The following is an 18,418-nucleotide window of genomic DNA, read 5'->3' on the forward strand; positions in this document are numbered from 1 at the left end:
TTACTGATAGAATCACTTTTAATGTTGTATTTAGATAAGGTGTAAATAATAATTCAATGCTATGAATGTAAGGGATATTCTTAAAACTAGTTGCTAAGGAAGAGATTGAAAGTTTCTAAATTGATGAAAGTAGGTATTTTATCATAGACTAAGAAAAGAACAAGTAAATGATGCAAGATCTATATCACTATTCAATAATGAAAGATAATAATAATGTATATTGAAAATATAACTTTTCTTCATATACAATATAAACTAAACTACATAGAATCAAAGAAACCTTATCTTTAAAGGAAACATTAAGAGGGAATATAGATAAAAAAACCTAAAATGAATTTGATTAACATGATGTATCTTACTTATATTAAATTAACAACAATTTCAAGACACTCTACAATGCAATTGAAAGTATTGTGAAGTATAATTTTGTTGAAGATATTAATGTGAATATTTTTTTTTTAATTTCTAATTTTTAATTTTCAAAGATAGATATTATTAAAAGAATGTGATCACTTGTTTTTAAAGGGAATAAAGTCTATCTTATTATTGAAATATTTAAATATTATTCATATGTGTAACATTATAAATGACTATTCTATTTTGAAAAATCATGCATAGACAATGTAAACTAATATTTAATTAAAAAACATGCAATTTGCTACTACACTAGCAAAGTTTTGGCCAATTTCATGAATTTAATCAATTATATATAAAAATAAAAAAAATCAAAAAATCAAATAAGTGAATATTTTTCAAATCAAAAAATAATTAAATAGACAAACTTAACTCCTAAAAGTTACTTCATAGAATCATGTTAGCTTTTGTACAATAGAGATATTACAATCTATATTTTCATTTTTAATTGAAATTCAAAATAATACTTTTTTCAATGTACATCCATTTTAATTACAAATTTAGTAAAATTGTATAAAAATTTATTAATATTATCTAATTACAAAAACTATTAAAACTTATAAATTAAGAAGATTAAAAATTCCTATAAATTACTAAACTTTATTAATTAAAGGTATCATATTTTCCCCAATAAAAATTATCTATATATAGATTAAATAAACCTTATTTTAAAATTTATTCAATCTTTTATATATATATATATATATATATATTAATTTATGTTTTAATTACTTAAATGGATTGTAAGATATATTTCATTTATTTGTATCAAATAAATGATCTTTCTTTTTTTTGATCAAGCAAGAATCAGACCTTCTATTCCAATTAAGCAACAAAGAGGTTACATAATGTACAAAAACCCTAAGATAGGGAGTTGGGCCACAAGCACAAGAACGCGGCTAAGGGCCCACAAAACTATACAACCCACAAAACGAATGATTGGACCCAATAGAGAAAGAGAGACCTGACGATGGTTGACAAGCACAACAAAACAAAGTCATTGATCTGCACCTGCCATATCCAACGACTGAAAGGGATATCGGGTAGACAAAAAGCACTAGGATTACTTGTCCAATGAGAGCGGTAATCACAAAAAGCCTGAGGACACATGTTACATGGACAATGGCAATGGAGGCTTGTCCAAAAAACCACTTATGGTATTGCTAACGCTCGATAACCAGGGAAGTTATAGCAAAACTATTGTGGTCCCACCACTAACAAGCCTCACAAACCTCAGCCCTAGATATGCTACCACCAAATCTAATGGCTGTGAAGGATATCAAGCAGAAGAGAAGATCAGGAGAAACCCGTCCGATGAAGGCGGTATTCTCTTTCATCCTAGCGCCACTTGTAACTCTGTTTGTGGCATCACAGACTTTTCGGTAAAACCACTTCTGATACAGTCGGACCACTGATAACCCTGGTAACTATAGCAAAAATGCCACTTTCTAGTTTTGCGGTCCTTTTTCTCTGCCTTTCATTTCTCTGCAAGATCCAAAACTTGGGCCGCCAGTTAATTAAAACCAAGACTTCCGTCAACTTAGATTTTTGTTGGATGTTTCCCCTTGGAGTGTTGATAATGATCCCTATCTCCGTGTGCAAAATTGTTGCAGTCCTCGTGTAGTTGTCCATTCTGAGCAAACTCCCGCAAGTAGCACTTGTTTTCTCATGGGCAAATCATCCCTTCATTAGCTAGCATATCTGCCATTCTGTTGGCATCTCTGTGCACGTCAACAAAGCTCAAAATTATAAGTGTTCTGAGATGAGATTGAACTTGATGAAAAACTTGGGAAAGTTTCCAGTGATTTGAAACTTTGTCTGGTGCTGTGCCGGTGCTTATCCTTTTGACTGAATTAATCATTAATTCCGAGTCTACCTCTATGATTATATTATGTAAATTGTAGTCCATCAAGATTTCTAGGCCTTGCTCAATGGCCATGAGTTCTGCCATATTGTTGGTAGCCTTCCCCAAATGACTATGAAAAATGAATTTGATATTGCCCTCTACATCTCTTATGACTCCCCCGTAAACCGCGTCCCCTGGGTTCCCTTTCGAGGCTCCATCTATGTTTAGTTTCAGGAAGCCATGGGGAGGGGATTGATAGAAAGCCTTGCCATCTGATCTGTGCCTTGCTTTCTTCTTCGTGCCTGAAGGGCCATAAGACTGAAGTCCCAACTGTTCAAGAACATGAGTGTCTCTTTGATCAGGGGGTTTCTCAAGAGGATGCTTCAGAAAGATAGTAATTGTTTCTCTGAGTTGATTTAGGATCTGCGCCATGATGTTATGAGTTGAACCAAATTTATCTTTGAATATGATGTTGTTGCGTTCTTTCCACACATCCCAGATCAAAAAACCTAGAATCAGTGTCTAGGCTACATTGACTGTCTCATTATCCAAGAAGTCTTTTCTCTATTTCTTTAAAGTTACAGTAATGTCATCATCCTTTCTGACTGTTTGGTTGAAGATAGAGGTGACCCAATTCCATATGGAGGAGGTGAACGTGCAAAGGCTGAGAATGTGATCCATGGTCTCCTCCTGCATGCCACATAAATGGCATTCTGAAGGACCTTAAAATCCTCTTTTTCTAATATTTTCCCATGTAATAATCTTTTTATGCTAAACTAGCCACATGAACAGTTTGATCTTCATCCAGTGAGGGTTGCTCCAAAGGTTTTTCCAAGTCTTGCCAGGATTTCGATGGTCAAATCTGGTGATTATTCTTTTGGCTTCTTTGAGGTTGAAGTTGGCCTCATTGTTTCTACCCCACCTTAGTAGATCATTCGAGGTTGAACTTAAAATTTGCCTCTTTTCCAAAATCTCTTCAAGAACTTTAGCTTGGGATTTCAAAGGGGTTTCTGCACTGTAATCTAGAAATTTCCAAATTCTCCATTTCCCTTCCTCTCTAGTCTCATCCCAAAAGCCCCTTACACTTTTTAGTCCTTTGTTAAGGGTGTCATTTTTTATGCTTTCTAGACCTTCTCTACAGAGATTTTGTCCCTCCTGCCAATTTTCCTCCCAGAACCAGGCAAGATTCCCATTTCTTATCTCCCAGAAACTTTGTTTTTGAACTAATGCTCTATTCTCCCAAGCCTTGTTCTAGATATGAGAACCCCTAATGTGCCCTAACATCCGAATGTGGTCCTTTTCCTCCCAATCCATTGCATACATTTGTTTCCATAGCCTGGACCATGGATTGTTGTTTTCCTTTAGCCATCTCCACCAAATTTTTGCCCCCAAGACTTTTCTTAGGGTGTCCGGGTCGTGGAGACCTAAACCACCATGGGTCTTGGGTTTTCAAAGCTTCTCCCATGCCACCAGGGCCCACTTCTTCTTCTCTTCCCCTTTGCCCCAAAAAAAGTTTCTTTGAATATTCTTGATCTGTTGTGAAACTCCTTTTGGGACTAGAAGGGCTGAGAACATGAAAACTAGAATACTTTATAGAAAAACCTTTGTAAGAATTAGTCTTCCTGCTAAATTCAAAGATCTGCTGGTCCACTTATTGACTTTGTCCTTCAGTTTATTTGTAACTCACTCCAAACTTCCTTATTCAGAGGTTTATCAATCAAAGGCATTCCCAGATATTTATAGGGAAGATTCTCTCTTTGAAATCCTAGGATTCTGGAGAGATGTCTTTGGATGGAAATATCTGTATTAAAAAAGAAAACATTTGTTTTTGTGAGGGTTACCTACATGCTAAAAACCATTGCAAAATCATGCAGGATTTGTTTGAAGGCTTTGGCTTCCTTGACGATGGGTGTACCCTGCAGCATAGTGTCATCCACAAATTGTTGAAGAGTTAATGTATCCCCACTCTGGGCGAGTTTTAGCTCCTCTATTCTTCCTTCCTCCTTGGCAGAGTTGATCATTCTGCCCAATCCTTCCATCATGAGAATGAAGAGGAATGGGGAAAGAGGATCGCCTTGCCTAAGGCCCCTTGAAGGCCTGAAGGTTCTTGATGGAGAGGCATTGAGAAGGATAGCGTAGCTTGTTGAGATAAGGAGGGCCATGACCCACTTTATCCAGTTGTGTCAAAGCCATAAGATTTAAGGATTTGCTTTATGTAAGGCCAGCTTAGCTTGTCATAAGCTTTTGCTATGTATATCTATATTATCATCCCTGCCTACTTATTGGTCTTGAGAGAGTGCACCACTTCGTGAGCTTGGATGATATTGTTGAGAATTTGTCTCCCTTCGAGATATCTGGTTCACTCATCTAACACGAGCGATGGTAGTAGAGGTTTGACTTTGTTAGCAATAAATTTGGAAATTATTTTGTACACCACATTGCATAAAGCTATGGGTCTAAATCTTTTTGGTGTCATGGCATTTTCTTGTTTAGGGATTAATGCTATGAAAGATTGATTAATCGCTCTAAGAACTGTTTTGGATTTTCTCGAGTCCTCCACCACATCTAGAATGTCATATTTGTCTATTTCCTAGCATTTTTTGAAGAAGTCTACATTGAATCCATTTGGGCCTAGAGCTTTCACATTGCGCATCTCCTTGATTACTTGATTGACCTCTTCCTCTGTTACTGGCATGTTGAGATTATAGTTATCTTCCCTGGTCACCAATTTTTTAATGTTCTTTGTGAATCTCTTAATGAATTGAGATCTATCTGCAATTGTTTCCTCTGCTATGCTTTGAAAATGTTGCACCATAATAAATTCCATTTCTTTGTGAGTATTTAACTCTTTCCCTTGCAGATCTAAGAGTTTTGTGATTCTGTTTTGAGCCCTGTGTTTCATGGTGGACTTGTGAAAGAATTTGGTATTTCTCTCCCCTTCCTTAATCCAATTTACTCTAGATTTTTGTCTCTAGAAGATTTCCTCCTGCTTACATCTATTGTCACATTCTTGCTGCAGACAGTCCTCCTGTACTTTCCTTTTCTCTGTGAATCCTTCCTTGATGAGAATTTGATTAGTTTCTTGTAATTTTCTTTCTACTTCTCTTTTGGCTTCAAAAATGTTTCCAAACTCATTTATGTTCCATTCTTTGAGCCTATGTTTGATATGTTTGAGTCTCTGATGCAGGAGGAACATTTTCGTGCCCTAGGTGGGCATGTCTTGCACCCACCAATTTCCAATATTAGTGAAGAAATTAGGGCAAGTGACCCATGCGTTTTTTAACCTGAAAGGTCTATTTCTTGGGGTTCCAATAAAAGAAGCTTCCAACTAGATGGGCCAGTGGTCCAAGCCTCCAAAAGGAAGGATCCAAGCTGTCATAGTGTGACCGGAAAGAAGGAGATGCTCCGAGATTATGAATCTGTCTAATTTCGAGGCAAATTGTGCGATTCCCCCTCTCCTGTTATTCCATGTGAAGGTGCCATTTATTGTTTCCATACTTACCAGTGTCATGTAGTCTAGGAAGTCGTGGAATGCAAGTGAGTCTCGCCCTAACCTTCTGCTTCCCCCTTTTTTCTCAGAGAGGGATCTGATCATGTGGAAGTCCCATCCCATAATCCAGGGGATAATAGACTGTCTCTCTCTTAGTTCCTCGAGAGAAGTGAGGAGCTTTATTTTGTCTTCTAGCATTTGAAGACCATAGACATTTGTGATCAAGTAGCACTCTTTGTCCCCCAGAAGTTGAATTACCATTGAAAGGTGATTTCTGGATGCTTCTCAATCTATGATTTCAAATAAATGATCTTTCCAATATAATATATCATATAAAATTAATAAAATTTTAAATATAATCTAAATCTAATTTAATTTCACAACTATATATTAATACTAATTTAAAGGTTTTAAATATGCACACATTTATATTTCAATTTTAATTAATTATTCAATTCCATGTAAATATTATAATTTTCTTAATAAATTTCTTTTTACGTTTTTTTGGCCTATAATATATTATTTTTCAATACAAATTTCCATTTCCTCTTTTTCCACTTTATTTTAACTTCTCCCCACTTTCCCCCGTTTAGCCTAGAAACTATAAGCTCGTAATAATGCTCTATAGTCTATTTTCTCTATATTTGAAGATTATATACATGCGACGAGGTCATGGTGCTTTCCCACTTTGAAGATTATATACATGCTCTATTTTCTCTATATTTGAAAATTATATACATGCGATGAGGTCATGGTGCTTTCCCACTTTGAAGATTATATACATGCGATGAGGTCATAGTGTGTCTATCCTACTTCAGTTTTCAGCCTTTTTCTTCTTCTTTCCTTGTGTCAATCTGATGGTCGATAATGTAACATTCCGAATTTCTTCACTTTTGCATTTTCCCGATTTTTCTAATACAGATGCAATGAGCTCATAGTGTTTTTCCACACTGAAAAATATATACATTCGATGAACTCATGGTGTTTTCCCACTTGGAAGATTTTATACATGCGATGACCTCATAATGTCCATGTACCATTTCATTTTTCATTTTTTTATATGGTTGTTTTGTTTGTTTTTTAAATCAGATGACGATAATGTGAAGCCGATGAACTCATGGTGTTTTCCCACTTGGAAGATTTTATACATGCGATGACCTCATAATGTCCATGTACCATTTCATTTTTCATTTTTTTATAGGGTTGTTTTGTTTGTTTTTAAAATCAGAGGACGATAATGTGAAGCCCTAATAACGTTCGCTTTAACACTATTCTGGCATATGAGCGGATATCCGTGTATGAGTACAATTATTTTTTATTCTCCACTCATTTCACTTTCTGGAATAACGTGTACATGTGATGAGGTTGTGGTGTCATGAGTGCGGGAAATTTTGATTTTTTAATAATGCTAGGCCCATAATGCAAGGTCCGTAATAACTCAAAGTTCTAATACTATGATGCCATCTTCGCCTAATTGATGCTTCCGTAAAACTGAGTCTCGCCCAGAAACGCGAACCATTATACATCCCACTTGTCGTATGTGCATCATGGATTTCCCAGCAATAGCAGTAGCATGTGCAAAAGGTTGTTCAACTATTACATGTTTTAGACATTTTTGTTAGAATTTGAGTGAAATAATTTTTAATCAGTTATTTTGCTAGCATCATATAAAGCAAAGTTCAAGATTAAATTTATAATTCTAATATTTTCAACAAAAAGTTGTTTAACTTATAGACATATTGGTTACAATTTGGGTGAAATAATTTTTTATCAACTATTTGTTTGATCAGTTATCTTGCTAGCATCAAATAAGCAAAGTTCCAGATTAGATTTATAATTCGAATAATTCTAACAAATGCCTAACAACCAGCACTTTTAACCTAAAACATCAGTTATCCTTTTGCTAGCATAGCATTCAGCAAATTTCAAGATAAAATTTGTAATTCCAACCATTCCAACATATACCTACCCTGCAGCACTTATAACCTAAAATGGTTCCTTGAACAGTAAAACTAAGGTTATGTGGGATCATGCGTTGTGCTGCGATGGCTTTGTAGGACATTTGTATATTGAGACGCCAAGAATCGAGTCAGTGAATTCCTCGATTTTGTCAGCTCGATTGTCGTTGCACTTATTCCCCGGTCCACCCTCCACTATATTTAAATAGTAAAACAAGTATATTCATTGGTAGATTCCCAATGGTGCTCTTCCCGTACCAACAAATGACAAAATTTATTGGCTTAATGGCTCCCATCGAAAAGAAAGTGGCAAACGCCTCGGCTCCACAAAGGAATATCTCGTTTTGATTATGCGAATATTCCTTCTGTGCACTATTCAGAGGGGAACGAGTGCTCGATTTCACTTTTTTTACGCACTATTCTGCAACTGCCCCATATGGTAGTTGCTACATAGTTATGCAATGTAAATTTATATATAAATATCATACACTCGAATGTATTTGCTAAAGAAGTTCGTGGTGAAGTGTAGTGCAGGCGGAATGTCAAATATCACCAGAGGAGGAAGCAGCAAATTACCAGTAGGGAAGTCTCCAGTTCCCTATCTGTTCGGTGGGCTCGGTGCCATGCTTGTTCTCATAGCCTTTGCTCTGATTATTCTAGCATGGTCCCACTTCAGGAAGTCCAGTGGCCATAGGCAACATCAGGAAAATGGTGATGGCCACAACAATGTGAAGATGAATGTTATGCCAAACCTTTCAGATGAAAAAGACGGAGGGAGAGTGACCGTGATTATGGCCGGGCACGACAAGCCAACCTTTTTGGCTAAACCCACGTCTGTGGCTGTTGAAGTTTAATGCCTCCACGAGCACATAGTACATACACAGTGTCGAGCTTCGTGTTCTTATGCGAATGTAGATCTGTCAGGTCAGGTGATGGTTATTGTAATCTAGAATATAGAGCTGTAATATAGGCTAAACTTTTATCAGAATTTACATATAGATATGTGCTGGCAAATTGCATCCTGCTGCATGCCTGTTAATAAAAAAAGAGGGGTAGTATATATACAGAGAGGGGGAGAGAATAGTTAAGATATAGCAAATCTAGTTTACTTCTATTAGTCGATCTTCACTCTGGTCTTCTCTTTGGATGTGATGAATACCAGACAAGAGTACGTGGAATGATGAGGACTATGACATCTGAGATTTTTTAACCGTTCCACTTTCTAGTTGTTACACATCGATCTGCTGTTTTCCTCTGAGAAGACTTGTTATATTGACATACAGCTTTATTCTCGGAAGCTATGAGCTACGAGTGAGGAAGAGTATCGGTCTATGAGTATATTGAACATTGTATGCGACTAAAAAGTTCATATCTGTGTCAAAATATTTATATGTATTTGTCAAATTTTGATAAAGAACGATGTCAATTTTCAAATCTTTCGAGATTTCATTCCTTCTGGTTTCATTTCAATGTAGCTGAAAATAATTATAAGCTTCAATACATTTTGCAATATAATATTGCCATTGGATTAATAATATTTAACTATTATAAATTCTCAAAATCCGCAAACACTTATAAATTTTAAGATTTGCTTATGATTTCATCATATTATATGACATCGGTGAGAAAAAGTCAATAAAATGTCAAAGATAATGATTGTGACTGTCCTAACTATGCATTTTATGCCGTCATACTTATAGTCATGCACAAGTTGATAAGTAACAACCAATTTAAGATGCGGTTATGTTTACACTTTCCGAATTTTTCTTACTATTAGAGTGGTTAAAGAAGTTGAAGAGGGTGCAAAGCTAAAAAGTAGATTTCTACATTAATGGTCCCCTAAATCGCGCAGTGTTGATATAATATGTGAACCCTACATAGGTTTAGTGCTTTTCAGTTAAAATATATGAATATATCTGCATAACGTGTGTTTCTATTAAAGCGCATTTTCCTGAGGTAAAATGTCACTTTAAATAAAAGAAAAAATAAGGAACATTTTGACTTGGTGATTATATTAAGATTGATTAGTTGTTGAGTTATTAAGTATGAAATTAATTTAAGGTTGATTAGATTTTTTATTTTATTTTTATTTTTGGTTCTCACTAACTTTGAACGTGTGATTATAATATTTAGCATTCTGGTTTGGAGACATATAATTAGATGAGAAATTGTTAGTCACGATTTAGCATTGCAGTTGAATAACTGAGTGTTAGGATAAGATGGTGGTTTATAGACGTGTAATTGGATGACAATTTATTGAGTATATTTGGAATAGTTAATTTTAATTTTATATAATATAATACATTAAATTAAACCTTCTTATTTTAAGGTCGTTTATATAATCTTTTCGGTAATTATTGTTGCTAATTGTTAACATCATCAAAGGGATGTTGTTGTTACAAAAAATGTGGGGATTACCATTAGAAATGGTCATGGTTTTTTTTTTCCATAGGAAGGGTGGTGTAAGAGATTCTTGTTCATAATACTTATCTATGTACTAGATTTTGCTTGAGAGGGTTACATATTTTTCAAAGTTTACATTTTTCATACATCTTGTGTCTAAGTTTCAAAGTCTCATTCTTATCTTTTGCCATACTTTTATAAACATTTATCTCACCTACAATAGTTTAACAAATTTTTGTAATCACAAGTTTGTTGGAAGGAATGTTTCCAAGTCTTCCAAGTTGTCGTGAGTTGTATTGTGTGAGTTCTTAGGCTAATAGGTGTACTAGCTACTTTTAGTAATCTAGATCCACCATTCTCTGATCTAGATATATCATGTATTCCTATATATGTAATATCTGTGAGATCAATAAGACATACTATGTTTGGCGTTTGTTTAATGGATCTCTTTGCTTTCTCTCTATTTTCCAATATAGTATCACACCCTCTTCTCCCTTGAATCCCTCCAGGGAGAGGCAGGGTGATGTCAGAGTGTCCTGAGTTTTATTAGGTTAGATTAGTTATAACTTATATGTCTGCATCAAAATTTAGTGTGGTTGTTCCTATGTGTAGATAGATATATAGATCTGCCTTTCTGATAAATTTCAGTGTTGAGGGTTCTGTGGTAGCTTCCTGAGCTTCTCCTAATATGGACCAACCGCATTGCTCGAAGTTGAATGACGACGTATCTGTTATTGGTCATAACGTGAAGGGGTCAAATTGCATGGATCAAATCAGCCAAGGCAAAAAGATCCAATCTGTAGGATATTTGAGGAGGCATCGAGGGTTTACCTACTGCCTGGATCTGCTCCCTGCACCTTACAAAAATCTTCTCTACAAGTCGAACACTATGTATTTATCACCGTTTTTGTTTCAGAATAGATCTGTTGGGTGATGTCGAGTACATGGAGGTTTCTCAGAATGTAAACGCTCTCATCTAAGCTGGTTGCTACAACGTCGAGAGTGAGAGTGAATGGAATAATTAAATATTGTATTCAATTTATGGTGCATTCATTTAATTTAAAGGTTTGATTTTATTAAATGAACCCCATAATGTGTTCATGGTTTAAGGAGACATAAGGGATTAAAGATTAAAGTCTTTTTATGGTAAATTTTTTTGTGGATTTTTTGTATGGTGTGTGAAATAAGGTTGTGATGATTAGTTGGTATATTTTTAAAAAAAGTTTTTGGTAAAAATAAAATGATGCAGAACCGCAAAGAACATGCCAATTATTCAATATACTAATGTGACTCTCGGTGTCACCCGTAGTGCTCGGTGAGGGTTAGGTTATTTTATTAGGTCAAATTGTGGAATTGTGTGCTGAAGACATTCTGTATCGAGAATGCTATCCTAGATAACTCATGAAGGTTGCAGAGGGCCATGGGTTCAATAGATGGTAGCAGTTCCATAGGATGGTTCACTATGGAGAGTGACCCTTTGCACTATGGGAGGTTGAGAAGCATCAACAATGGTGAGAGGTGGTTATGTTTTAAATGGAGGCCAAGTGACAACTCGAAGATGTGGTGGTGAAAGAGCGGTGTTTGCAAGATTCCAGAGTGGATGTGGGTGTTGATGATAAGCATATCATACAAATCTCGAAAAGACTTATTTATTGTTATAATATGGGTTTTTTATATTTTCTACATGTAAGGATTAAGGGAGGGTGTTGGAAGTAATGCTTCCATGACTTCCAAGTTGTCGTATTGTGTGAGTTCTTAGGTTAATAGGTGTGCTAGCTATTTTTAGTAATCTAGATCCACCATTCTCAGATCTAGAAAGATCATGTATTCCTATATATGCAATGTCCATGAAATCAATAAGACATACTTTGTTTGGTGTTTTGTTTAATGAATCTCTTTTCTTTCTCTCTATTTTCTACTAATGTTGACATCAAATACCACTTCTAACATACGATTTGATATCAAGAATAACATATTAGTAATTATGCTAACACGAGTAACATAATGTAATGTAAGAGATGTTACAGTAAACCACACGATTAATTGAGAAGGATCTAAAACTATCGATCCCATGGAAATAAAGAAAATTTTCCCAAAATGTAAAAGAAGCAATAATGTTTCAATTAACAAATATTCCAAAAATTATCAAATTGCTAGTAACATAACGAGAAAGAGAAAATTTTAGATTTTATAATAAATTGAATAAAGATCGACGAAAAAGCAAACTCAGCTATAATATAAATAAAGAAAAAATCTATATAGTAAATTGGATAAAGATTGAGAAAAAGATAAACTCGTAAAGAGAGAATCTACTTAGAAGTTGCAAGCTACGAAATTGAATGTAATGGCTAATAAGCCAGAAACATTATTTTATTATTGTTTTACATTCTAAGAAAATACAAGGGAAAAAATAAATCATTTCAAACCATTAATGTAAAAATATTTAAGGTATAACAAAGAAGAAACTCAAGGAAAAAAATGAAATTTTGAAATCCAAGGATAAAATAAGAGTCAAAATATTTCCTATAATGATTTAAGAAAGAGGATATTACAATGCTATACTAGTGGATAATGAAATTATGCGTACAATTTTATAATGCTTTAAGAAAGAGGAGATTACAATGCTATACTAGTGGATAATGAAATTCTCCGTACAATTTTATTATTTAAGGGATAATGATCGGTTAAGGAGAATCAAATAATCAATACTGTTTAGAAAAATACTGGAAATATCTAATGCCACATTAGTAAATAGTACCCCAAAGAAACTTGATCTACACATATTTGATGGTTACATGCACCTATCGTCACGTAATTTCATATACATAATTATCACTAAAATATTTGCAAACAGGGTGAAGGGAATTTTTTTCAATGTCTTAAATGAAGAATATCCTGAGTTTTTGCATAACAAGGAAATCAGGATTCTTTGGGAACATCCCAGTGCATCTGCATGCTACAAAATTTAAGAACCTTCCAATAGTAGTAATGAAGCTTGCTTAGGCAAGGATTTTGATAAACGTAATTTGATGAATCTTAGGATGATTTTGATACATATAGGAATAGGCTAGTTGTCCAATTAGATCATAGAACGGTTATGAAGTATGCTGTGATGCCACATGAATCAACTTGTAGATTCTTTTATGATTCGAGGGTCTTAAAACAAGGTTGACTATTTAACCTTCTCTCCTCTTTAGCTGCCATAAGAAAAATGATAAAAATCTATAATAGAGCAGACTTCATTAAATAGATAAAAATGGGACCCTAAGTATGTCTAGGAGACCTATCATTCTGTATTATGTATAGAGAAACTAAAAATAACAAGAAAATACTACAACTATCTAAACGAATAAGCGCTAATATTTACCTGTCTTCTATCCTTTTTAATGGTATTGGATAGCAAGAATAAACTTCACGTATTCATGCACTTCCCTACAATCAGCACATATGTCTATTGAATATTGGTGCGCACTCACCAATAAATTCCTCTTTTCGATGGCTACGAGAAAATGCCATGCGAATATTGAGGTAGCATATATTGTTAAAAAATGTCCAACATTAAAACAATCATTTACTAATTCACTACTCCTTATGAGGAGAAGTCTAGAATGAGGTATTAGTATATATTGTTAAGAACTCTTAACATTAAACCAATCATTTACTAGTTGACTACCCCTTATTAGGAGAAGTCTAAAATGAGGGATTAGTATATATGGTTAAAAAATGTTAACGTTAATCCAACAATTTAGTAGTTCACTACCTCTTACTAGGAAAAGTCGAGAATGAAGGATTAAAAGTTGCTAATGAAGAAGAGAAACATAAATGACAAGGAATGCTTCAAAGCTGGTTATGAGAATATATATAATAGTGAACATAAATCATTTACTAGTTGACTATCCCTTATTAGGAGAAGTCTAAAATGATGAATTAGTATATATGGTTAAAAAATGTTAACGTTAAACTAATCATTTAGTAGTTCACTACCTTTTATTAGGAAAAGTCTAGAATGAGGGATTAAAAGTTGCTAATGAAGAAGAGAAACATAAATAACAAGGAATGCTTCAAAGCTTGCTATGAAAATATAAATAATAGTGAACATAAATGTTTACTTTCCATTATGGCTTTGGTGATAGCCATATTAAAAAATGATATGATTACTTCAAAGAGAAAGTCATTTTAACTAGCTAACAATATTTTATGATAGAGGTCTATAGATATATTTAAAAAAAAATATTATGTCATTTAATTTAGTTAAATATTTGTCAATCTAAAATGTAGAGATGTTTTGATAGGTATAAATAAGCCTTTATCAATGTTTTTGGCTTACGGATATATTATTCTTATCTATTAATGATAGAATCACCTTTGATGTTGTATTTAAATAAGGTGTAAGTAATAAGTCAAAGTTATGAAGATTATGGATATTGTGAAAAGTAGTTGCTAATGAAGAGATTGAAAGTTTCTATGTTGATGAAAGTAGGTATTTCATTATAGATTAAGAAAATAACAAGTAAATGATGCGACATCTATATCACGAGTCAAGAATGAAAGATAATAAGAATGAAAGATAATAATAGTGTATATTGAAAATATAACTTTTCTTCATGTAAAATATAAACTAAAATACATACTATCAAAGAAGCCTTATCTTTGAAGGAAACATTAAAAGTGAAAATAGATAAAAAAAAAAAAAAAAAAAAAACTAAAAAGAATTTGATTAACATGACACATCTTACTTATATTAAAGAAACAACAATTTCATGATACTTTACAATGCAATTGAAGTAGTGTGAAGTATAATTTTCTTGAAAATATTAATGTGAATAGTTTTATTTTTAATTTTTAATTTACAAGTATGGATATTTTTGGAAGAATGTTATCACTTGTTTTTAAAGGGAAAAAAGTCCATCTTATTATTGAAGGATTTAAATATTATATTTATGTGTAGCATTATAAGTAACTATTTTATTTTGAAAAATCATAGATAGACAAAGTAAACTAATATTCAATTAAAAAATGTGCAATTTTCTACTAAATTAGTAAATTTTTGGTTAGTATCATGAATTTAATCAATTATATATAAAAAAATAAAAAGATTTTAATCAAATGAGTGAATATTTTTCCAAAAAAGTCCAAAAATAATTAAATATACAAACTTAACTCAAGTTACTTAATATAGTCATGTTAGTTTGTATAAAATAGAAAGATTACCATGGATATTTTGATTTTTAATTGAAATTAAAAATAATACTTTTTTCAATCTACATCTATTTAGTAAATATGTATAGAAAGTTATTAATGTTATCTAGTTAAAACACTATAAAACTTATAAATCAAAAAGATTGATGTTGGAAGAATCACCACACCTCTATGGAATCTGTAATTTCCACCCTGGAGATCCTAGTTACTGGTTCATAACGTTTACCAACACCTGCGGGTTTTGGTGTAACGACAAACCTCCCCATGGTATCAGAGCTTGGACCCAGGTTCGATTCCCCCGAGCTGCATTTGAGGGGGGTGTTGGAAGAATCACCACACCTCTATGGAATCCATAATTTCCACCCTGGGGATCCTAGTTACTTGTTTATAACGTTTACCAACACCTACAGGTTTTGGTGTAATGGCAAACCATCTTCAACCTTTTTCCAAATCTCATTGGGAGTATTGAAGGCAGATAGATGAAACTGCAACTCTGGAGAGATGCACATGCATCTGGATCCGTGGGCCTCATCTATACGGTTGAGGTACTTGGATTTCTCTATGGCTGAAGTGGGTTCCACTTCTCTAGCCATGGTAATCCTGTGCAACCTTTTATGATGAAGGCATCGAGCCATTTGGTCCTTCCATTCATGATAGTTGTACGATGTTAGGATCGATACTTTGGGAAACTCCATTTTTCTGTCAATCTTCGATCTCCAAGCTGTAATACTTGCAAAATAAAGTACTGGTGCGCCTTTTATCTAACAACCTGTGGGCTCTAATACCATGGAAAGCTGTGTGTTCAACCTTTACTAGCTAGATTCATCTGTGCAGGTTTTCTAACACATTTACAATTGAAACTTCATATAAATTATTAAACTTTATTAAGGAAAGATATCACATTTTTTCTTATATATATATATATATATATATATTAATTAATTACTTAAAGTAAACTGTATTTCACTTATTTGTATCAAATAAGATATGTTTCGAATATAATGTATCATATAAAAATAATAAAATTTAAATATAATCTAAATTCTAATTTAATTTCACATTGTTATATATTTTACATATTAATACTAATTTAAATGGTTTTAAATATTCACAAATTTACATTTCAATTTTTATCAATTACTCTTTTTAATAAAAATATTTATAATTTTCTTAATAATTTTCTTTATAATTTTTTTTTTCTATAATAATATTTATTTTCATTTTTTAATAAAAATTTCTATTTCCTCTTTTTCCAGTTTCTTTTCCCTTTTCCATTTTCCCCACTTTTCTCCCCTTTAACACATTGACTATGAGCTCAGTGTATTTTCTCTATATTTGAAAATTATATACATGCGATGAGGTCATGGTGCTTTCCCACTTTGAAGATGATATGCATGGATGAGGTCATGTTATTTTCCCACTTTGACGATTGCATACGTGCGATGAGCTCATAGTGCAACTATCCGATTTCAGTTTTGAGGTTTTTCTTTTTTCCTTATATCAATATCACTGTCGATAATGTAACATTCTGACTTTCTTCACTATTGTATTTTTCCCATTTTTCTAACACAGATGCAATGAGTTGCCCACGGGGCTTTGGATTGACGGTGAATAGATGCATTGTTAAGGCACCCCTTGCGATAGGTCACTGGTTCAAATCCCCGTGGGTGTGTAGATTAGTCTTAGCAAAAAAAACACAAATGCAATGAGCTCATAGTGTTTTTGCACATTGAAAAATATATCCTCATAGTGTTTTTGCACATTGAAAAATATATACATTCGATGAACTCATCGTGTTTTCCCACTTGGAAGATTTTATACATGCGATGAGCTCATAATGTCCATGTGCCATTTGTTCTTTTTTTTGCTTTTTAAATCAGATGACGATAACGTAAAAGCCCTAATAACGTTCGCTTTAACACTATTCTGGCATATGAGCGGATATTCTTGTATGAGTACAATTATTTTTTATTTTCCACCCATTTCACTTTCTGGAATAATGTGTACATGTGATGAGCTTGTGGTGTCATGAGATGCGGGAAATTTTGATTTGTAATAAGGTTAGGCCCATAATGCCAGGTACGTAATAAGTCAGTTCCAATACTATGATGTCATGTTCGCCTAATTGATGCTTCCGTAAAACTAAGTCTCGCCTAGAAGGGCGAATCCTAATAAGGTTAGGCCCATAATGCCAGGTACGTAATAAGTCAGTTCCAATACTATGATGTCATGTTCGCCTAATTGATGCTTCCGTAAAACTGAGTCTCGCCTAGAAAGGCGAATCCTTATACATCCCACTCGCCGTATGTGCATCATGTATTTCCCTGCAATATAGTAGTAGTATGTGCAAAAGGTTGTTTAACTATTATATGTTTTAGAGATTTTGGTTAAAATTTATGTGAAATGTTTCTTAATCAGTTATTTGTTTTATCAGTGATCTTGCTAGCATCACATAAAGCAAAGTTGAAGATTAAATTTATAATTGCAATAATTCCAACAAAAAGTTGTTTAACTTACGGACAATTGGTTTAGAATTTAGGTGACATAATTTTTTAACAATGGTTTGTTTTATCAGTTATATTGCTAGCATCACATAAGCAAATTCAAGATTAAAGTTATAATTCGAATAATTTAACATATCGCTACCCGCCAGCATTTTTGACGTAAAACATCAGTTATCCTTTTGCTAGCATAGCATTCAGCATAGATCAAGATTAAATTTATAATTCCAATAATTCCAACCAATACCTATCCTCCGGCATTTATAACCTAAAAAGGTTCTTGAACAGTAAAGCTACGGTTATGTGGGATCATGCGTTGTGCTGCGATGGCTTTGAAGGACATTTGTATATTGCGACGCCGAGAATCGAGTCAGTGAATTCCTCGATTTTGTCAGTTCGATTGTCATTGCATTTATTCAACGGCCCTCCACTATATCTAAATACTAAAACAAGTATATTCATTGGTACATTCCCATTGGTGCTCTTCCCGTACCAACAAATGACAAAATTTATTGGCTTAATTGTTCCCATGGAAAAGAAAGTTGCAAACGCCACGGCTCCACAGACGAATATCTCGTTTTGATTATGCGAATATTCTTTTTGTGCA

The 18,418-nt window shown here is 33.5% G+C and overlaps 1 protein-coding gene across 1 annotated transcript; it reads left to right on the forward strand.

The window, feature by feature from the left end:
* Positions 1-8,247: 8,247 nt before the first annotated feature.
* Positions 8,248-8,562, forward strand: LOC149145477 (protein GLUTAMINE DUMPER 3-like). The gene has a single exon (XM_089452468.1). The coding sequence runs from the start codon at positions 8,248-8,250 to the stop codon at positions 8,560-8,562; it is 315 nt and encodes a 104-aa protein (XP_089308594.1).
* Positions 8,563-18,418: the final 9,856 nt, after the last annotated feature.

This window comes from Pinus tabuliformis, chromosome X (genome assembly GCF_031772625.1).
Source record: "Pinus tabuliformis cultivar Carrire ecotype Pingquan chromosome X, CPIR1, whole genome shotgun sequence".
Lineage (NCBI taxonomy): Eukaryota > Viridiplantae > Streptophyta > Pinopsida > Pinales > Pinaceae > Pinus > Pinus tabuliformis.